Raw genomic sequence first — 23,963 nt, forward strand, 5'->3', positions numbered from 1 at the left:
TAGGCCACCCATACTCGAAATGCTGTGTACACATAGGTGTTACTTTTGGAATGCTCCTCATAAACTCTTTTTTTTTTTTCAGAATGTTAGAACTATCCTTTCTATATATTTCACTGTGTGAAATATATAGATAAGCAAGTCTGAAATAATTAAAATTTTTCTTATCAGAGTAAACTATTAGTAAGCCAACCTTTTATATTCTACCTTTTAGAAAATGCATTGTGACTTACTTTACACTTTATGCAAACTGTCATTTTTCCTATATAATCAAGGTACTCCAATTTTTAAAAGCAGTCTTAATTATTCTCCATTTCATATTTACTGAGGAAGAATGCCCAACTAGTTGAAGAATCCAGAGAAAGATTTAGTACTCCTTTCTTGGAGCTCACCATAAACAGAAGCATGCAAGAGGAGCCAACAATAATACCTTTTTTCTAAGAAGAAAGAACGTGCAGATAAAAGTGCCAGATATATTCTAGCAGTATCTGCTGAATAACTATGTATAATAAACTTTTATTTTGAATGAATAATTATCTGATTTTTCACCTAATGATGTTCCCTTTCCTTAGTTCTCCAAACCCTCCACAGTAATGAAGTCATCATCACATTAAAATGATGTGAGCTTGAGTAACTTAGTAATGACAATGCCTCTGGTTGAAGAGATATAGGTCTGAATTTGTCTAGGATACAAAAAATCTTTATAAGGGCTTTTCAACTGAAGGTGAATTTAGCTAGTCTCCCAGAAAGTCTATTTTTTCATCCCAGCAAAAACTGGCTAGAGCATACAAAAAGACATAATATACTATGCAGATAGGAATTAACTGCCCTATCAGAATTAATTAGTTTCTGAAAAGCCAAGCTACTTGGCCACAATAGGGTCCTTGAGGCTAACACATAATGAAAAGATGTAATGAGATGATAAAATGATAATTGTTTCCTTTCTTCATTTTTTGGAAGGAAACAGGAGGGTCTTAGTTTGCTTCAGAAGAATTACTGAAGCAAACTAAGACCCTCCTGGTCTTAGTTTGCTTCAGTAATTCTTCTGAAAATAAACCAGTCCTTGTACACTGACACTTGAATGATAAAGAGAGAGAATCTTCTTTACTCATTTTCTGACACTACTTCTTTGTGGAAGAAATTAGTAGTCTTCCCACTCATTTCTGAAACTTGAAGGTATAACTGTACTATACTTTAAGCATACATCATATCTTTGATTGGAAAGGAGGGAATTTTATATAACCCTTTTTATAGAAAACCCTAAAAAAGGCAACACTAAATCAGTTGAAGAACTTTCACTTACAGCCATAATACACAGTGTGCGACTGAAAACAGATCCTAAGATTACTCGCAAAAAAAAGTGCTGCTCCAGCATCTAAGTTAGAACAGCAAGGTTGATGATGATTTTTTCCATATCCTTTTGTGTTTTCAGATGATAACTACGTGTGATAATAAGAAAGATTAAGTCCTATGTAATGTAATAGTAATTTGTCAATATTACTGCCATGTATGTCCATACAGAGCACTGATGTGCTATAGGTCTTGTGACTTTTTTGTGAATGTCAGATATACAAAATAAACTGGGGTGCAATTCTAGCTTGCCTCCTCGTGGTGCACCCTGGGTCATGCTAAAGAGTTAGAGCGACTGGCGGCCAGACCATTGTACAATCTCCTGACCATACTTACACATGGAAACTGAAAACCTTCACAACGGTTCTTCTTTGAACCAGCTGATAAGGAATATTGGACATAATATCTGTATCTTCAAGTTAAATGTTGAGGGTATTAGCGCATCAAAATGTCAATGTCTTTCTAAACTTCTACGAGAAAAAATCGTCGATCTACTTCTCATTCAAGAATCACATATTGAAACTGAAGATCAAGTTAAATCTAGAGCAATAATCCCTGGCTATGACATTCTCGGGATTACTTAGTCGTAGCTACGGCAACATAACATATGTCTGAAATGGTATTGAGAATGCTGTGCTGATATCTTCTTGGACTGATGACGAAATCCATAAAATCACTGTTAAAATAGCAGACATTATGATTGTGAATGTATATAAATCACCTGCAACTGTTTTGCCAAATGATGTTCTACAGACATACTCCCACCCAACGGTGTACTCTGGGGACTTCAACAGTCATCATACTTCTTGGAAATACGATCGGAATGATCAAAATGGGAAAATATTAGCTGAATGGGCAGATCAACACCGTCTTCACTTGGTATTTGATGCCAAGGAAAAAGGCACCTTTAAATCAAGAGCCTGGAATAAGGAATAAATATAACCCAGATTTGCCAGACTTTCAGACATATTCTTGAGGTTTTTCCAAATAGCCAGCACCGTCCCATCTTTATGGAATTAGGAGCCCAAATTCCAGTGATAACGTCATTTCCTAGACCAAGATTGAATTTCCAAAAAGCCGACTGGGAAAACTTCACTGTGGATCTAGACACATGCTTTAGAAAAATTCCTCCAACTTACAAAAACTATACACGGTTCACTGGAGTAGTTATAGTGGTGGCAAAAATGCACATTCCTCGAGGCTACCGAAAAGAATATGTGCCTGGATGGACCAATGAAAGCGAATCCCTGTATCGAGAATTCCTTGAAAGTAAAGATCCTGAGATAGGAGAACTGCTCCATAGTCCTCCAGTCAATGCTGCCCGTAGGGAAAAGTGGATTCAAATAACTGAAAACGTAGATTTCAAACACTCTAGTAGAAAAGCCTAGTCACTGCTTAAAAAGCTTAGCTCAAGTCCCTCTGTAACCAAAGAAATCTCCTCTTGTCGATCCAAATCAGATAGCTGCTCATATTCTTTCTAGAGCTCCAATAGATAAAGAACATACTAAAGAGGCAAAACGCAAACTAAAGGCTATGAAGTCTGTAACGCAAAAGAATCAACAATTCTCTTTGCCTTTTTCCTGTGAGGAAATATCCTCGGTGCTTCAAAACATCAAAATGGATGGGGAAGGCTCCTGGATTTGACAATATTCCTAATGAATTCCTGACGCACTGTGGACCTTATGCAAGATCGTGGCTGGCTAAGTTCTTTAACAATATACTTGAAAGTGGCTGCATTCCTAAAGAATTTAAAAGGACAAAAATCATTGCTGTGTTAAAACCAGATAAGCCAGCAGACAGAACTGAAAGCTATCACCCCCATAGTTCTTTTAAGTGCAACCTACAAATTATTGGAGAGACTAATATTGAACAGGATCAGTGATAAAATTTTGGAATGTGTTCCAATAGAACAAGAATAGGTTCAGAAGAGATCGCAGCTGCACGGATCAAGTTCTCAGCTTAACAACCTACATTGAAGCAGGATTTCAAAGATGCAGTCTTTATTGACTTACAGCAGCTTACAATACTGTTTGGAGGGAGGGAGGGACTCGTATATAAATTTCTTAAGGTCATCCCATGTAAAATATTGGGCAGTCTTCTAAACAATTTACTGTGTGATCAGTAAACAGAGTGCTTAAGAATGGATTATCAGGGCTCAGTGCTCGGACCACTGCTTTTTAGCCTTTACATCACAGATATTCCTGAAACAGCCAGCAGGAAGTTTGCTTATGCAGATAATCTAGCTTTGGCGATCAGTGACAAGTGTATCAAAAGAACTGACAAATGATCTGTCTGCTTTATGGCAGTTTTATAAAAAATGGAGATTAATCCCCAAATTCTGGTAAAAACCGAATGCTCTTGCTTTCACCCTGAACAATAGACTTGTAAATCAAAAATCAGAGATATATGCTGATGGAACATTAATTTCATTTAATCCAACACCTAAATATCTGGGAATAACTCTGACATATAAACAGCATATGATTAATATCGCTGCTAAAGTTTGCACCAGAAATAACATAGTTCAGAACCTTTGTGGTACTATATGGGACTCAAGTGCCACAACTCTGCAGTGCACTGCAATGGGTCTAGTTTACAGTGCAGCAGAGTATGGTGCTCCTGTCTGGCTTAATAGTTACCATGTCAATAAACTAGATACTCAACTTAACTCCACTCTGCATTTAATAACAGGTTGCATTAGGAGTACACCATTACAATGGCTCTCCACTTTGAGCCATATTGCTCCTCTGGAACTGCGACGACAGGAAGCCTTGCTTTATGAATATAAAATAATTTTAAATAACCAAAATCTTTCAATACATGCATTTATTCCAGATGCGTTATCTAATAGACTAAAATCCAGAAGACCTACCATAAAAACCGCCCATAATCTTCTTAGCCAGAATGACAGTATGGTGAATAGGTAGGATGTACTGTGGTCCCAAGCAGTATCACCTGCAGTTCATAATCACATTAACATCTTCCAAAAATCATCTGGATCTGACCTGTCCAGGAATATATGGACGACGGCTAACAGGATTCGTACAGGCCATGGTGTATGTGGAGACTCCCTTTCAAAGTGGGGTAAGATACCAAATTCCCACTGTCCCTGAGGAGCCGAGACCCAAGCCATTCACCATATAGTACAGGAATGCGAGCTGACAGCATTTCCAGGTGACTTTAAGGATATCTTTGACCTATCCCCAGAGGCGATCAACTGGATTAAAAGCCTAAATGTTAAATATGACTAATCTTCTGTCTGATGCTTGTCATAAATTTCATATTTGTATTTGCCTGAATGTAGACTTTTTTTTCTTTTTTTTTTTTTATCATATGTGTATATCTTCTTCTTATTGTCTTTTAACCATGTGTACAAGCCACACGATAAATAAAAAAATAAACTGATATATTTAGGCATTTTCAGATTATGTATCCCTTATTTTCCACTTACTAAGTTAATAAAAAATAAAAACAGGCTATTTTTATTTAACTTTGTCAGGCATATGAACTTCAGTATAATTAATTTATATATGAATTTCTTATAAATAATGCTAATAACTATACTGTGAATTATAATTATATATTTTTTTTTTACTTTTCAGTTTTCCATTGTTTGTAGCAATTTACAAAGTTTTCACAAAGCAAATAGAGCCTGATGCTATGATAGACTGCCTTCGCTCTCACCCTGAACACATGTGATCTCCATTCATTCCTTATGTAATTATAAACAATCTGTTCCCGATGCGATGACAGTAATATGATTATTGATAATCTTTGTGCATTTGGGAGAGTAGAGGAGGAGAGAAAAGGGGAAAATTGCAGAAGTTTGTTGAATGAGTAGTTTATAGAATTGCTAATTTAAGAATAGTAATTTTCAAAATTTTCTTTTTTTTTTATTGCTATGTTGGTACACCATAGGTAGTAGAATATAGCTGAAATTTTTAAACAAACTGCTGAGCCAAAATACTTTGGTTTTATGCGATGCATAATCTTGGATTTTTGAATATTTCCTCTGTTATGAAATTTGTTATCTGTATACATTCTATTTTCTTATATTGTTATTGCATATTTTGTCTTGGACTATTTTAATACTTCATGATGATCTTCAACACTGTCATTATCATACATGTACATAATTATGTAAATGATGCTATGTAAGACAGGACTTCAGCATCATTTCACATACTCCAGTCCATAAGTAGTGCCATCTTGTAAAATATATATAAAATATATTTTAATCATCACAGTTGTCTCACTTCAATAGCTGGTTATATCCTTTTAGCTATTTTAAAATGTTTAATTTTATTAATAAATATATTTTTGTAAAAAGTAATTTTTCTCCCCAATTTAAGTGTGATGGCAGAATTTATCAGAATAGGCACATGCAATCTGGGCAGCTGTTAAATATAGTCTGATATGCATCACTATTTGTGTATTATATATTTTGAAAATTTTTATGAAAGAGAAAGAAAGTGAAGTAAAAAAAAAAAAAACATGTTATGAATATGAGCTTTTATGTTATGAGAATGTGCTTTTAAAAATTAATAACCAGCTATTATTGAAATTAGTAATTTTTGTTTTAGCTCTTCCCAAAGATTATCAAGTTGAGCCTATGTGTATAAAATCAAGTCATGTTGCAGCTGTTTTGGATGTGCATAAATGTTAACATACTATTCAGATATTTATTTGCGGTCTGTTTATATTCAAAAGTGGTCATGTGAAATAAAAATATGAAGCATTTTTTGTTATCTAATCCTGTGAAATGTTTGACTAGATTATTTGGTTAATGAGTAAAATGTTAACACGGTGCATTGCATATTATTTGATCACGTTATGCTGTGCTGTTGAATAATAATATAAATTGTCTATGTGACAGAATATTACAATTACAAAAAAAAATGTTCAGTGTTAGTTCAACTACTGTTGCTGTAGATAATCCAGTTTATTAACTACATTTACAATCAACCATCACATAATTTTAGTTGAAATAACGTGCAGTGAATTCTCACTGTAACAAATTTAGGAAAAAACACTTCTGAAAATTCTCATGTAGAGCTTATCTTCCTCCCACAAGGGCAACTTGTTATAGCAAACTATTCATTTGGCTTCCTTGGTCACTACATGTTTGTTGTAGTGAAAGTTAAATGTAATAGCAGCATTATAAGTTACAAAGAGAATTCCTTTGTAAATTCATGATACTAAATAATGCTAGCTATATGAGGAGGGGTTGTCTTTTCTGGTGTGTAGTTATATATTATCATTTACAGTGCTTATTTTAAAAATTTGTATTTTAAATATGTTTATTGAACATTGTTTATTCCAGAACCCATATAAAATAATGGATCTGTTTGTATATATAAAAAATCTTAAGTTGTATTTTAAATTCAGACCATTCTATCATTTCCCCTTTCATAGTGAATGAAGTGACATTTTACTGTCAATAAAATGATTAGGAAATTTAGAGGAAAAAAATTCAGATGAAGCCTATATTTTAAAATAATTCTGCAGTGAGATCTGCATTGTATTAAATTGAAAATTAAGCTTCAGTTGCAATTTAACAAACACCACTATAATGACTGTAAAAAGATTTTTCAGTGGTTAGAAAGTACATTATACTGGACAAGTTATTCATATTTTAATTTTTTACCAAATCTAATCAAACAAAAGTTCATGTGAAGTATCTTTACAACTAGACCGCTTGCATATGGAAGCTGTTGACTTCATATCTATTGCTTCACTATCTCATAATGCACAGCACATTTCCTTTCTAGAGTAATTTAATATGATGATGCACCATTTTGCTGCTTGTATATTGAAAATATGACTTCTGCATTGATTTGGCTTTCAATATCTTCACAGGTCTAGTTCCCACCAGTGAAATCAATAAATTTAGGTTAAAACCAGTCAGAGCTGTGATCCTTCCCATGATTAGCAGTATACATGTTGGAAAGGAAGTAGAAGTGTGCTGTGCATTATGGGATACGAGGTAATTGCCATTAGGTCAACAGCCTAATCATGAAGATACTTCACATCAAACTTTGTTTGCTTCTGTAAAGGATATAATTTCTCATTAAGACTTAAATATAATTTGTCTAGTATAATATATATAATCACTAGAATAAACATGCTCACTGTAGCAAATTACTAATAAGTTCCAGCCAAAAATCTCAAATTTATTATAAATCTCCACCCCTATAATAAGCTTTTTTTATTCTGCAGGATTCATTGTAGTGAGAGTTGGCAGTATACTTGTACAAGGTGTTAGTATGGGTGGATTTCATCCATGAAATTATAAATACCCATTATTTATTTTTAAGAATATTGGTTTACTTGGCATTCAGCTAGTTATGTATGGTTAGTTTTCTTATTATAATTTGACTTATGAATAATATAGGATATCAGGTGTAATTCATGTTCTGGTTGTCAATTCAACAGCATCCTTAATTGTTTGGACAGTAATGAATATATATCTTTGTATATATGGTACATAGTGATTATTGTAGTGGATTTCAAATGAATTAACATTGAGTAATCATTTTTAAAGTCCTTGCATAAGTAATTATGAAGAAATTCCTAATCATATATATGGAATGCAGCATGATATTGATATTTTGACTAGATATACAGAAGAGCTCAAGAAGCAGGTTTTCTTCTAAATCCTTATCTTGCGCTCCTGTTGCTAAAATGCTTAAAACTACTCTTATGAAATTATTTTAGGTGGGAGTATATATCATAAACTAAGATTTGGTAGAATAGTTAGCACCTTGTATCATTCATTCATTGTAATCAGCTGTTTTTATCCTGTAATTTCTAGAAATTAATTACATTTTAATGATTCATAATTTTGCTAAAACATTATAGAATGCAAAAAATGCAGAACCAAAACTTTTAAATTAATAATTATTTAATATAATGATATTAGGAATGAGGACTCACTTTTCATAAAAGTAACTTCATAGCACTTGGGATGTTTAAATAATCAATGGATTTTTATACATAGGTATTAAAATCCACATAAAATTGGTTTTGTGTTGAATATGATGTCAGAATAATGTTGTTATCCAAATTTTGTAAAATTGAGCACACTTTTATCTGCAAAAAAAAAAAAAAATAATAATATTAATTTAATACTGAAAATTTTTCAGTTTTTGGTAATTGTGTTTTTTATTTTTACACTTTTTCCTATGCTGAAACTAGCTTTTAGTTTTAAAACCAAAAAAAAAAAAAAAAAAAAAAAAAATTCCAAGATTCCATGTGATAATTAATAGAACATATGATTTGATTTGGTGTTGTCCAGATTTTTTTTTTTTTCCTTATAAAATAAAATTCAACTTTTATCCAAAGTATTAGTTTGATTTTTGTAGAATTAATGTGTTCATTTTCTGTTAATATGTAAAATATCCTTATTGTATATACAAATAAATATTTTCCACTTTTTGGAAAAAGTAGTAAATGTAGGAATGTTAGGATGTATGTTTAGCACAGCAGTTAAAATGAACAAATGTTATTTGTGTTTGGATGCATAAGGTGCTAAATAGTTAATAACAAGATGTGCAATGTATTATTTAAATTGTCAAAATATTTGGCAGTTTTAATAAAAGTGATTTGCAAAAACAATATTTTTTATGTCTAATATTTTGGTAGTTCAATTACATATCTTTAATATCCTTTAAAAAATTACTTTTATAATATATTAAGCATATCGTAGATTCCTATGCTTCCACAAAATCATTCTAGGCTTCAGCATCCATTTCAAGCTGGGTAGGATGCTGAACGATTGCAGGATGATTTGATTATATTTCATGAAGTAACAGTAAATGAGTGAAGGACTGACTTCAAGTTAGAGCTGTAGGAGCTCTGCCTATTCCCTTTGGAGAATAAGTGTTACAGAATTTATTTTATCTCAAAGTAAAATAAATTAGAAACTAAAAATTTCTGTTTAGAAACTAAGATGAAGATGTAATTTGGAATTATCCCAAAGAATTCTATGGTTAGTAACACCACCATGCAAATCTAATTTAGATGTGGTTTTATAAGCAAAATACAGATTGGTGTTCTTAGATTTGCTTTTCAGCTGAATGTCCTCTTTGACTGAAGAGGACGATTTTAATTTGAAGGTATAATCAACTGAAATTTCTGAAATGAACTATTGCAACATGTTCTTTTCACCTAAGGAATAGGATACTACTTATACTTATCTCACCATGATTTGGCAGGAGAGAATGGATAAATAATTCCTTGAGTCACTTTACAACTATTTAAAGACACTGTTGGCTTAATGGGTGAGAATTCTTGAAGTACTTCAGAGCAACATTTGTTGAACACTTGACTATGCCATATGTGCCATATATTTCGAAGGGATAGGGAGAAAACTGAAGCAAACAGCATCTGGTGAACGTGGATTTGTGATAATGTAGATGATAAACAACCAGTTTCATAATGGAGACATTCAGCAAGGATAGTACTCCTTTTGATTCATTTTATAGAATGTAAACTTAATCCTGTGTTGAATTGAAGATTAAAAAAAAAAAAATCAATCCCTTCCCAACATTAGTATTAGAACTGTGAGTTGGCTAAGTGCTAGATAGCTCAAAATCCTGCTCTGGAGACCAAGCATAGAGCTTTAAGTTTTAAAATATTTGTAGATGGTTCCAGATGGCAAAAATGTCAACAGTTCATGATTGTTTTAGGGTATGACTCATGATTTTGGGGTAGACGCTTTTAACTTCTAAAAAATAGTTGCTATATGGGATAATGAACTGCCCATCATGGTCCATTCAGTTTAAGTTTCAGACAAAATATTTTGCAGGTAAAATATCTGGAGTCCATAAAATTTAAATAGCCCTGTCAGTAAGAAAACCTTAAGATAATCTACATAGTCAGCCAGAGGTATATCGGTAAACAGAAGGAAGTGATACCAACACCATGACATCAGAAGGATCAAGCTTTACATCTAATTTCTAAGATATCTGGTATTTTCTACATATGAACGTGAGTAATCTAAGAGTAGGGAGAATGTCAGATGCAAATTTTGCAATTTCGTAGGGCTGCCAGTAGAATTAACTACAGACACTGCTCGACGTATGTAAGTGGACCGTTCTGAAACTTATCATGCAAGTTGGACCCCCCCCCCCCCAACCTTTCATAATACTGTCATGTCAAACACATGCAAAAAAAAATAAATATGTAATGCAGTGTAAAATTATTAAATAGCATCTCCATAGCGCAATTGGAAGAACGATGCTACATTGCCCCCTTCGATTGGAAACGGTCGAAGTTCGATTCTCGTCGTGACGGGAGGAATCTTTATCTTTATATGGGCTCAGTTGAAGGTGAGTTAGCCGATCTCATACGACGGTAGCTGGTTTTTTTTTCCTCCCGGAAACTCGGGTTTTTCATCCTGCATACAGACAAAAAAATACTAGTGGTGGGCATTTGATGTTGATGATAATAGTAGAGGTTCGGTTAGCTGGTGGAGATGGAGAGTTGTAGAGTAGGTGTCCTCCTTGGAGGTGTCACGAAGTAATAAAATGATAAACATCCTGTATTAAATACATAAAAGATGCATTTTACATAATATCCATTTGGACAATTGTTTAACGCCACACCGAATATATTTGAAAGCCAGCACGATTATAAAATGCAAACCAACCATTGCTTGCAGTAAACGACTGTGTTCCTTCAGGATATTTTCCCTTAAGGTCCTCAAATAAACTTGCCTTAGCCTGTATTTTCATAAGGCTCAAAGGAACGCGTTTCTGCTGGTCTTCCATCCATATCGTAAGCAATTTTTCCATCTTACTTTTCACTCTTCGCTTTTTTTTTTTTAAATAATGGGTTTCATACTGGCTGTTCGTTTAACATGTTCTTTTATAGGCATCCTTTACCATGGTATTTACTGTCGATACTGCAAGACCGAGTTCACGTGCTATACTACAGCGAATTTCTTACGTTAACTAAGGATTTACGTATCTCGGAGTCTATATGGTTCCTGGAAAAAGAGGTAGGGGTAGACAATCAATGAAATGGATGGATGGCGTGTGTGGAGTGAGTGATCTTCAAAGAGTTGAGGCTGCCAGAAAAGCAAACAGGACTACATGGCGAGGCCTGGTGTGGAACATCACCGAGCATCGGAGTGACCATGCGGCATCTGTAGATGCCCAGTGAACATAGTCTATATGTATGAGGGGAGTTAAGAAGTTCTGATCACCTGAAGGAATTGAAGCAAACGTAACGTACACATTATTTTACGTATTCTCCACGAAGTGTATAACACTTCGTGGAGAATACGTTATAACGCTGCTGCATCATTTGCAATCCTCTGAGGGAAAAAAAGAAAATATTTGTTATAGATGTTTATCAGAACTCCCCCCTCCCTCGTATTTAGCTCAAAGGGCAGATTTGTGAACTTTCGTAAATTGGTGTCTAGATCTGGAATGAATGCCCTTTCCACAATTATTGCAATGATTCAAGTTGAGATTTCTGGAATTAAGTTAGTAAAAAATAATTTACTAACTTAATTATTATATGCTGTTTTGCAAGTTCAAGTATCAAATGCACTTGAAGACAGGATGAAATGACAGCCAGTATATACCCTTTTGAAAGTGGTCGTAGTGATTACAACCACACCGTCAATTGTAATCACTACGAATACCGTCAGTTCTGTTGCAGCTAACGGGTCTGTAGAACTTAAACCACTTCCAGATATAAGGAATTATGTATTAGCCTAGTTTTTTTCCAACTGAAGAAATTGTCTTTACCTAAGGCAAATTAAATAAAATCATGGCCAAACTCCTTACCAACAGCCATTACCCCCCCCCCCCCCCCCCCAAACAGATTATACATTATTATTATGTGACAACTCCAGGAGTCCGACTCATCGCGGGAGGGCACTCTACTTCGTTATATACGTCTCACCATCTCAACTACTACTTAATTATCCTACGACACTGCTATTCTCAATGCCATCACCACCAACAACGGTCTTTTTTTTATCTGTAAATTGCGTGTGTTCTGAGCGATTTGACTGTACGCGAAATGAAAAACCCTGCTACCTCTGTGTGAGATCGGCTAACTCATCTTCAGTTTTAAAAAACTCATACTTTATATCCCTACCCTATATGAAAAGTACAACCAACAGATTGAATTTTGCTTGATGTGGCTATTCTAACATTTCAGAATTCTGAATAAAGCTTCTACTTTCGTGAGTTAGTCCCCCAGAATACCCTCTCCTTGCCAGATGTCTACAGATCCTGTCAATATGACACCAACGATGATCACCTTGGTAAGAAAAGAATATTAAAAAGCATATTGTGGGGAAAGAAGTCACAGACATATCCATGGGCAAGATGTATTATGCTATGTAACGAGTCGCGTGTTTGTAGTCGGTATATAAATATAAATTGAATTATGATGCTCCCAAGTCAGTACAACTATGTCCGGGTGAAATGGCTATAAGAAGGGAACTGACGGAGTTTAAAGTTTGAAAGAGGCGTTGTGATTGGACCATGATGTAGGCCTATCTGTTCGACAAATTGGGTCATCCCAGCCAGGTCAGCAGTATCATACCGAGATCGAAGAGCAGGGAGTCAACTGCAATTGTCACCCGCTGTGCACAACTCGCCAAAGTGACCGTAACCTTCTACGGTAAGAAAAGGATAACATGTAAAAACCGACATTTATCTGCTGACACGGTGCATGCAAGTTCCAGCATCGACTGGAACACGAAACTACACAAAAACATTCACAACATTGGTTTCCATGGTAGGGCCACAATATGCAAGCCCCACGTTACCGGAAGCAACATGCAGCATCGTCCTCACTGGCCCAACGGACGCGAAAACTTGGAATGCTGTGTTATGGAGCGATGAATCACGCTACATCCTTTACCGAGCAGATGGATGGGTGTGACGGTGAACGTCTCTTACCGGAGTGCGTAACCCCGACTATGAAATTCGGAGATGGCGGTGCGATGATATAGTCATGGTTTGGTGGCGTCAGACCTCGGTTTGTAGTGCCACGACCATTGAATGTCGAGAAGTATCTGAACATTCTGGACGATGCAATGCTTCGTACTTTGAGGTTCTATGGAACTGACCATTGTCTCTTTCAGCAAGACCGTGTTTTCACCGTGTCTTAAGGCTGCTGCTGTAATTGCGTCGTTTGTAAACATGAACGTCACTGCACTTGGCTGACTTCCACAGATACCTGATCTCAACCCTAATACGCATCAGCGGGATGAACTGGAGCATGGGGTGAAATCAAAGGACGTCTGCCCCATTAACTCATTACATGACTACAGGAAGAATGGTCCAAAATTCTCATTGATCGTTATCGTGGAAATAATGCCCTATGGCTGCAGTCATCACAGGCCACACATCTTTTTTAAGTGGGTGCAATGGTTATTTGTTCTTTGCACTATGATGTCCATTGACTTTTTTCAAAGCATGTATTTTAGAATCAAAAATGGCTTTGCAACTTAACTACATCTGCGAAGGGAATTAAAATCAGAAAACTGAGTACCACTGCAAACCCGTGACTCGAAATTACATTCTCATTTAATGATGTGAGCTTAAACTCTTAGCTAGTCCTTTTGTTAAACCCAACACCAGTTAAAAAAGATTAAGATATATCATTCAAGACCAACCGTTTACTAAAGATTCACAAATAAGGTTGTCCTTTTGAATAACAGTGGATTCGATTGGCAGTCCTCATTATGTGATTCTGAAATTCCCTACCTCTTGCAGGTCACGTGTTACTAAATCAAAAATGCATTTTTGATTATTGAAAATCATTTTAAGGCAAAATTCACAATTTAGATCGTTCTGATATGAATTTTGACATTTCTCTGCTACTCATTAGGTATCGATGATGCGTTTTGTTTAAGATTTGGGTTAGAATCTTTTGTAGGATGCAAAGAACATCTTGGGTGAAGGTAAATTGGCTGATCTCATATGGAGCCAGCAGGGTTCCCCTCAGGAAAATGGTTTTCATCCCCACAAAACAGGCCATACTCAGACATAATACACACCTCATGGCCTTATTTGCTTTGGCCATAAATCAGATACTCTCTCCTCAATACTGACTCGATGGAATTTTATCCGAAAACTCCTGACATCTGAGGGCTGTTTAAATTTATTTACTCAGATTATTTCACCTGGAGGATAAATTCAAGTAGAAGGAACTGCCATGAAAATTTTGTTATCTAGTACTGATATTTTTAGGAAAATTTAATTTTTCAGAGGATGATTTTTTTCTTGTGTGAATTCACTACATGGATGACAGTTTTGCAATTAGAAATACACTGCTTGGAAAGAAGTCAACAGACACCATTGCACCCACCTTAATAAGATGTGGGACCTCCTTTCACTGAGATGACCAGCAACTTAGGGGCAATGCTTTCCATAAATAGGAATTTTGGACCATTCTTCCTGTAACGAGGTCCAGGAATGTAGTGGGGAAGACATCCTTTGACCTCACTCTATGCTCCAGATCATCGCACAGATATTCAATAGGGTTCAGATGACTTTGTGGAGGCTAGTCAAGTGTGGTGACGTCCAAGTCCATACAGTTTCATATATTGGCATGGTGCATTGTCTTGCTGAAAGAGACAATGGTCAGTTTCATAGAAACACCAAGTAGGAAGCATGTACAGAGGTTCTAGGCCAAAACAGCCATCACCTCCGAATTTCATAGTTGGGGTTACGCATTACGGTAAGAGACGTTCACTGGGCATCCATCTGCCAACACCTACACCCGACCATCTGCTCGGTAGAGGATGTAGCATAATTTGTCACTCAAAACGCAGCTTTTCCAATTTCCACATCCTAGTGTACACGCTGTTTGCACCACTGAACTTCAACCAAATCAACATTGCATGTTGATTTGGTTAAAGTGAGGGTTGCATATTATGGTCCTACCATGAAAATGTATGTTGTTAACCTCCGTTCTGAATGTTTTTGTGCAGATTCGCAGTCGATGCCCGGAACTGCGCATTCAACGTGTTGGACGACGAATAGCGGTTTTTACATACAGTATTATCTTATCCTTCATATATTGGACGTCACCACACTTGACAAGCTTCTCCATAGCATGAAAACGTGGTCACTTGTCCAAAAGAAGCAACCTTCAGTGCTTTTTCTTTCACACTAGAAAATTTTCTTTACGAGCACCTGTTGCAAATCCATTCTGTGGATGCTATGCACGTAAGTTACATAACTAAATAATTTGCTACTTGAATTGAATGAATGTCGCTGTCTTCGCTAAAAAAAAAAAAAATGCTAATCCGGTAACTTTTTCCCCCGATAACCGTTGTGACAAGAGCATACACATTTTATTGAAGAATGGAATTTATTATACATTTCAATTATTCGGACTGATTCTTAGCACAAATAATGTAATCTGTTGGCAAAATCAATCTGCCATCTTCAGAACCGAGAACAAACATCGCAAAATAAATAAAAATGAAACTCTGCGACTTTCCCATTGCCTCCAACTTCGTTATCTTCCATTACACTAGTACTTCAACTATGAATTTTAACTCTTAAACAATCCTTAAATGGCCAAAGAAGTTATGGATTTCCTCTTGTCTATTAAATCAAGGTGAATTATGTTGGGTCCCCCAAACACAATTCATTGTGGCTACAACTAACTTTTCTTATGTCTAAACTATCCATATCTTATAACCTTTTTTATTACAAATTTTTCGTATGGAGTTCTCTCAAATGCTTTTCCAAAATCTAGAAACAATTAGTGAAACAAGACCACATCTAAACTAATTTATGCAGTCGTTCATAAAGATTCCTATTATCAGTAGTCCTAAGTTTTGTATTTTAATCCCAAACATCTTTGTTACATGCATGAAACAAACTTGTCAGTAATTAATTTTTTTTTTGTTTCCTTCTCAAATTCTCGCCAGGAGTTGCTTCCTTGAGCATTCCCATGCCCTTAGATTCTTTGCCATTCCTTTATTGCACATGGCGTTATCTCATATAGTTCAAGGTATTTAGGAATGCACCTATCCCAACAACCATTCCTTTGCAAATAGTCATGTTATTCTTCAACTTCAATCTTCTTTAGCTTTCCCAGCATTGTTAATTTCAGTTGGACAGATTCCAAGAGGTGAACATTATATTGGATATCTTAGCTACTTTCCAATCCTATCACCTCAGACGTTAGACAATTCCACTTTGTGTTCATAAACTCTAAATGGTATTGTCTCAAATAGTGTCGATTTTTTTTTAAGCTTTGGTATTAGATAACTAGAAAAACTAAAAAATGACAAGTTGAATAGTAATACTAGGATATACATGTAATACCTGCCTAGTTGGAGAAAACAAACATCATTTTCTCCATTCAGTAATTATTGTACTTAACATCCATTCTTTACTTTTCCCCCCCTTTGCACATTTAGCAAATTTTTTGTAGCCATTTTCAAACACTAGATCGTAATTCTTCCTACGCTTATATAACATACTTTTTTTATGAATCCTGAGAAAGATTAGGGGCATGAACAGATGGCAACAATGGCAGTATATTAAAAACGAGGATATTAGAAAAGAACTTAAATATTATTATTTGCATCCAGGAATGCATTAGCAGTCTCAAGTGGTATGGTCATTTGTTCTCTACCATGTTGGTAGGAAAACGACCCAGAGGAAGACCAAGATATATGTGGATTGATATGGTATAAAGTGCCTTAGACGATAGAAATATAAGATCTGATAATGTTGGAGTCTTGACAAGTAACAGACTGATTTGGAGGAAAATTGTAGATAGGAAGTTAGTAATGATGTAAATTTTTCATGTTGTACTATCATATCCTGTACACCCCTTGAGGGTACATGGCAGGAATTCGATGAATACTTTGCATTTGCAATATTTTTAGTTCACCAGAATCTAGAAAAAGTTAATTTTTGAGTATTTTATATTACAATTTGCTATCTGCATATTTAATCATTTTGATGAACTATTCATATAATTTATTTAAATTTGCTAATTATATTTCTTGTATATTTTATATACAAGTCATTTATATCCCATATTTCTCAAATATGTTATAATCGTTACATTTAGAGAAGTAGATTCAACAGGATAGTGATATGATCACTAAAATATGAACTACAGCAGTGTTTCTGTGACAGTTAAAAATGAAAATTAAATGAGTTCGACTCATCTTTTAACATTATGTAGTAGATTGCTCATGGGCATATTGGATTAGATCTCTTTTACAACTTACAGATTTAATAATTTTTCAGTTATGTGGTGCACATTTTCATCTTATACTTATAATAGCCTCTGTAGCTCAGCAATGTTTTTTTAGTCTCAAAGAACTGGATTCAAATCCTTTCTCCTCCAGGACGCAAAGAACCTTTTTAGAGCATTTCATCTGAAAGTGAGTGAGCCAGAAGAACACACAATATGCAAATATAGACTGAAGAAATAGATTAACTTATTCCTAGAATACCAAGATATAAGTGTGTGGGGGGGTTCTCTTCTAGGGTCTGGTTCCCACTGATGAGACTTCAATAAATGTCAGAACAGTCCAGGTAGAGACCCTTCCTATAATACATAACAATGTACATGTCTTTATGTAACTGCATTATGGGATATTTCAGGCAACTTGTGTGAACAGTCTACCTACAAGTACCATAGCCATGAAAATACTTTACAAACTGTTTGCTACCACAAAGTAGTAAAGAATAACAGAAATTTGTTTCTAAAACTGAAAAATGACAATACAAAATAACTCAATGGGTTGCCACATCATATGCTGTCTCATCTTTCAATTTTTCAAATATTGAGTTGGAGAAAAATCCAAAGCTAATAATAATGGTAAATACCTGCTGAGACATGGATAAGTTATTACTAACACAATGTTCCAACATAAGAATGCAAAAATAAGAAGTCTATGTTACATTTGATAGCGATGATTTCCCACTTCAGGACACAAGAGTATATTAGAGAATTTTAAATAGTTAGTGATCATTATTTAGTTTTGAGGATAGACTGAGTCTGTGGGTTACAAAATTTAGCTGAAAGATGAAAAAGAGAAAATATAGAAAAATGTTACTCAAAAGGTTTTTATGGAACAGATGCTAAAGAAAATTTTCAAATTTCATATTAAAAAAAGTGTATAAGAAAGTTTTAAAATGAATCAAATTCAGGCAGCTTTCATAAGTTAACTGTAGATTAAAATACACAAACATCAGTCAAGAAAAAATGAAACTCTGAAAACAGAAACCAACCCTTGGAGATTCAATAGCAAACCCTGAAACACTGACTGACTAGCCACATGGTATGATTGCCTGTAAGGATAGAAAAATCAGAGCTCCATAGTGGATCATTCAGGAAATTAAAGAGGTAGTCAAGGAAAAGACAGCATATGGAAAGTCACTAGTAAGCAAGCTTGATCTTAGAGAATACAAAAAAAAATGTAAGAACATGTAAAATAAATCTGAGGAAGGTGGCAAAATATTCTGGAGACTATCAACAATAGCTTAGAAATGGAGGGTACTTAAAAGGAATCAGAGATGATAAAGGTAACATGAAAACTTAAGATACATATTCTAGATGTTTGGAGTAATTACTACAAAAGAAGCAATGTCAGCAGAGTAGTAGAAAACTCCTAACAAGAATGCAGTCAGCAACAAACATCCATATATTTGAAATAGAAAGTGTCATCAAAAATCTGAAATGTGGAAAGACAACTAGAGTAGACCAAATTCAACCAGAAATGCTGAAATATGGAGGCATAAGTTTTACTGTAGCTGCATTGCATAATAGAGAGGACCTGGTCAGATAGTTGACTTCTAGATGATTGGAGTAGAGCGTTTATAGTTCCCATCTATAAAAAAGGAAATAAAGCTGAATGTGATGATTACAGAGGAATTTTTCTATTTAGTGTTCCTGGTATGATTTATGCAAGTATAGTTCAAAGACAGTTAAGAACAATTGTGGAAGAGAGGCTTAGTGAAGAACAAGCTGGATCCAGTCAAATAGAGGTTGCCAGGATCAGATTTTCACTCTAAGGCAAGTTGAAAATTCATGGGAATATAACAAGGCTCAGTAGTTAAGTTTTCTGGATAAGGCATATGACAAGATGCCAAGAGAAAAGCTATTCAAAACGTTACAGTTATGTGGTGTCAACGGTCTTTATTTGAGTTGTAAGTCAGTAGTTAGAATTGAAGGAAGTACAGGAAGACGTTTAATGATCTGGTGTCAGACAAGGATGTACATTATCCCCTCTGTTATTCATTATCTATATGGATCACATTGTGAAGGAAAGTGGTATTTAACCTGATATCAAGGTTGGAGATGTTAATCTCAATTCTACTTTATGTGGATGATGTTATACTTTTAAATAAATTTGGTACAAGTCTGAACGATTCTCTGATTAAATTGAATAACTGTTGTAATACATTTTCTATGAAAATCAGCAATAACAAGTCAAAGACAATGAAAATAAGCAGAAACATCATTGAAAATATGAAATGCATATTTCATATGAAACAAGAAATGCTTTACTTGTTCTATAGAACAAGTAAAACCTTTCAGCTATTTAGGCACAGTTTTTAGTGAAGATTGTAAATTAAATATGGAAATAGACAACAGAATCAATAAAGCTAGTATGTAGAAGTTAACTGAATACATTTATATGGAATAAGAGATAAATTAATCAAAACACTAAACTAGCTGTATACAAGATAGGTTTGAAACCAATTAACTTATGGATCTGAGAGCTGGGTTAAAAATAAAACACTTGGTGAAAGACTGGAGACCTCCGATATGAGAAAGATTAGTGGAGTGAACAGAAAATGAGGCTTTTAGGAAAGAACTTGCCATTGTGAGCATTCAGGAATATGTTAGTAGATATAATCTAAGGTAGTATTGTCACCTAAACAGAATGGGAGAGGAAAGATTAGCAAAACAAGTGTTCTCTGCCAGGTTAGCAGGAATAAGACCAAAATGTAGACGGATTGATGCAGTAAAAAGTCTTTAAAGACAGAAATATAGGATTTGTTAATATTGGAGTCCTGACAGATAATAGATTAATTTGGAAGAAAATTGTTAATTGGAAGTAATGATATAAGTTTTTCATGTAGTACTATCATAATTATCCCGCACTCCCCCCCCCCCCCCCCCCCCCCCGGGTACATATAAGGAATTTGATTATGAAGAAATGTTGAGTTAAAAAAAAAAAAATACATCCACAACAGGCCATGTCACATACCTTATGCAGCATAACAATGCTAGTTAACAATTCTTAAGAAAATTCATTGAATAAGCATTATCTGAGATTACTGCAATAGTAAAATACCCCCCCCCATGCAGTTATACACAACAGAAACATCATTGAAAATATGAAATGCATATTTCATATTGGATATAGTTATTCACAATTTATATGACAATATTGGTTAAAAAATAGCAGACTGAACATAAGCGATCAAAACGAGGCAGTGAATTATTCAAAAGTAAACAAATAAGTTCCTTTAAAGAGAAAGGAATCCCCTATCATCAAGTTTTCTTTTCCTTAATTGCAGAAACAAATCCAGTTCTTCATATAGCATCATATGTTTCAGATAATAAGTATGCTCTATATAACTAAAAGGGCATATCTGCTTATACGTTCATTGTTAAAAATAAAGTCATGTAAACAGTGTTCATTTCCAGTTGCACTATATGTCACATGCAATTTCAGTGTAATAATAATGTAATTAACGAAGCCAGCATGCTATTTTAAGTATTCTTCACTTATTTACTTTATGCAATACAAACAAAACACTAAGTTTACACAACTAGAAGTACATAACTATTAGCATATTTCACATGCAGACTAGTCTAAACCCTGAGTAATTTTTTCTGGAAAGCAGAACAAATATTTGTTATAAAAGAAACAGTAGAAGATTAATTTTTGTTCTATCCTGCTTAGCATTAATCATGCTTTTTGTAATAACAGCACTACAGTCTAATTTTTACAACAAGAATGATCAGTTCGCTGAGTAGAAATAATTTTCAGATCATGGCATTGATACATAAGAGTAAAATAATTTTGTTGGTAAGAGTATAAAAGGTTATTTATTATTTAAATATTGCAAAAAAAAAAAATAATAAAAATAAATACCCCCCCCAACAACTTTAGGTGACCCGAATAACAAGATCCTACTCCAACCCCATCTATAACGAACAACTTGTAAAAATATACCCTATTTCTAAGTGAACAAAATTTCATTCTGCTAATTCATTTGCTTCAATTTTCTTTTGTGACAGACGGACTGTTTTGATGATAATCTTTTCTGTGTTTTGGGCCATGATTAAGAATATCAAACATTACAAGATAATTTACAGTGGAGCATAGTCAATATAGGAATTTGTTAAAATAAACATTTGAATCTTTTAAAAGAACAAATTATACTATACAATAATTTTGTTTGCACATAAGTTTTCACTCAGTGAAACTTAAAAATATCTAACTAGTAAGTTCTCCCATTATACTTTCTTTAGCTGACAAGTTATTTTCAATATAAGAAACCTGACAAATCACGGATCCCCTAGATTTAACATAATAAACTACAAAATCTATAAGAAATTGCTGCTATGATAAATTATCACGAAGAAATTGATAATTTTGCATGTAAAACAAGTTTTTGAAAGAATACAAAAAATGAGACCAAAACGATGATGGATCTTTTAAGTGCCTATAAGTTTGAAAAATTCAAACCTAGAGGAGCTCATAGAAACTGAGCAGCTATGTTTTCTTAATTAGCAGAATTTGTGATTAAATTCCATTCTCTAGATAATTTTAAATGTCTACCTGTCTTAAATGTACACAACATTCTGTGATAACAACTTGCTAGTGATTTCAAAGACTAAACCACTGAGCAAAAATAATATTTATTTCTAAGGGATCAATCATTACAGGAAAATGGAATGTAGAGCACCAAATTGAACCTGTCAAATTACATCACTTTTTTTTCCCTATCAAATTTCCAAAATCTTAGTTTGTATGTACTGTGAGTTCGAAACCAATGGCACTATATAAAATAAGCCAAATTCATTAAATAAAAAAAAAAAAAAAAAAAAAAAAAAAAAAAAAAAAAAAATTATACAGAGATTCTTACTATTCTTTATTATGATTTAAAATAAAAAATAAAAAAGCTGAGGTATGGACAACTGTTGATCATGAAAATATAGCAACAAAAATTTATATTAACTGATACTTAAAAAGATTGAGAGAGCATAAAAGACAATCAGTTTTTTAGTCACCTTATTTACATTACAATGGGGTGGGGGAAATACATTAATGAATGTTTTAACACAAAAAAAAAAAAAAAAAAAAAGCCCTTAGATGCAATTAACATTCACTATAACACTGATGCTTATTAAGCAGCAACCAGTACTACACAAATAGGTACTACTACCTGGAAAATGTTCTATTAAGTGATTTTTTTCATGAAGTATTAACTGCATCCATGAAGGCAGTAAAGAATAAAGAAATAACACATGGTATAATCATGTGTAAATTAATATTTATTATATGGAAAAACATTTTCTCCCAACAGGACATTTGTAAAAACAATTTGAGCTCAACATTGAGTTGGCATTCTCATAAATGCATGCCTAAATGATTCATTTCAAAATGCCGAACAAATGAAAAAGATAAAAACAAAATCCACAAATGTATAGATGTGGTCCTGCAACAAAGACTGTACAGAAATGATTTGTGTTAATATGCATGAAAAAAAAAAACTAACGGAACAATTATTTGGATGAATCTGAATCGGTATGTCCATCACTATCAAGCTGAATTGATCTCTTTTCATCTAATTTCGCTTTAATGGCTTGCAATCTCCTTTGTACTGAAGCATAGTCAAAAACACCTCGTTTCTCACCAAAAGGATCCTGTATTAAAATAATAATAAGACAAATATATAAGTACTTGTATACAATTACTGAAATGCACACAAACATCACAGGTTTTCAAAGTACACAATAAACAGCATGTAAGTTACTTATGGGGGGGGGAGGAACCTTTTATTTCTCAGTTAGGTTTACAAAGGCTTCAATTATATTAAAGTGGAAATAAATTATGCTCACCTTATGATTTAAGCAGATTTTCAATTAAAAACATCTTAATACCTCATATGGCTTAAATAGTATAAAAAATTAGTTGTAGAATGTTAGTTAACTGACTAAGATATAGTAAATGAGATCAGTTTCATATAATCATCTTTTAGAGCTTGAGCGCCTGATAAGGGTTACAATTTTTTTTCTCATATGATGATGGTGCAAAATTGGGTAGAGCAATAATAAATACAGATGATGTTAAAATTTTGCAGGATGATTTGGATAGACTGGCAGTCTGGGCAAAGGAGAATGGATGGCCAGCTGTATACCACATTGATGGAAAATGTACTCCAAGAAATAGACAAAGCCAGAGATTTTGGAATGTTTAGTAAAAAGTTTAGAGGACACATAACAAAAGCAGCTCATCAGATTCCTTGGTTACCACAGAATACTTTGATGAGCAGAGACAAGCAGGTTATTATTCCTCTTTATTGAGCCTTGATAAGACCCCATCTTGACTAGTGTATGCAGATGGCGACATTAGATTA

At 34.1% G+C, this 23,963-nt stretch overlaps 2 protein-coding genes across 2 annotated transcripts in view; one reads left to right on the plus strand and one right to left on the minus strand.

Moving 5' to 3' along the window:
• Nucleotides 1-8,964, plus strand: part of Gpdh1 (Glycerol-3-phosphate dehydrogenase 1) — a 98,999-nt gene extending 90,035 nt beyond the window's left edge. The window contains exon 9 of the mRNA XM_090414081.1: nucleotides 4,950-8,964. Coding sequence (XP_090270207.1) covers nucleotides 4,950-5,046 — 97 coding nt within the window. The 3' untranslated portion in view covers nucleotides 5,047-8,964. The remainder of the gene's footprint in view (nucleotides 1-4,949) is intronic.
• Nucleotides 8,965-22,857: 13,893 nt separating this feature from the next.
• LOC150093159 (ubiquitin-conjugating enzyme E2 Z-like) overlaps nucleotides 22,858-23,963 on the minus strand; it is a 61,706-nt gene continuing 60,600 nt past the window's right edge. The window contains exon 7 of the mRNA XM_090413403.1: nucleotides 22,858-23,250. Coding sequence (XP_090269529.1) covers nucleotides 23,110-23,250 — 141 coding nt within the window. The 3' untranslated portion in view covers nucleotides 22,858-23,109. The remainder of the gene's footprint in view (nucleotides 23,251-23,963) is intronic.

This window comes from Typopeltis vanoorti, chromosome 24 (genome assembly GCF_054136105.1).
Source record: "Typopeltis vanoorti isolate ZY-2024b chromosome 24, IOZ_Tvanoo_1.0, whole genome shotgun sequence".
NCBI lineage: Eukaryota > Metazoa > Arthropoda > Arachnida > Uropygi > Thelyphonidae > Typopeltis > Typopeltis vanoorti.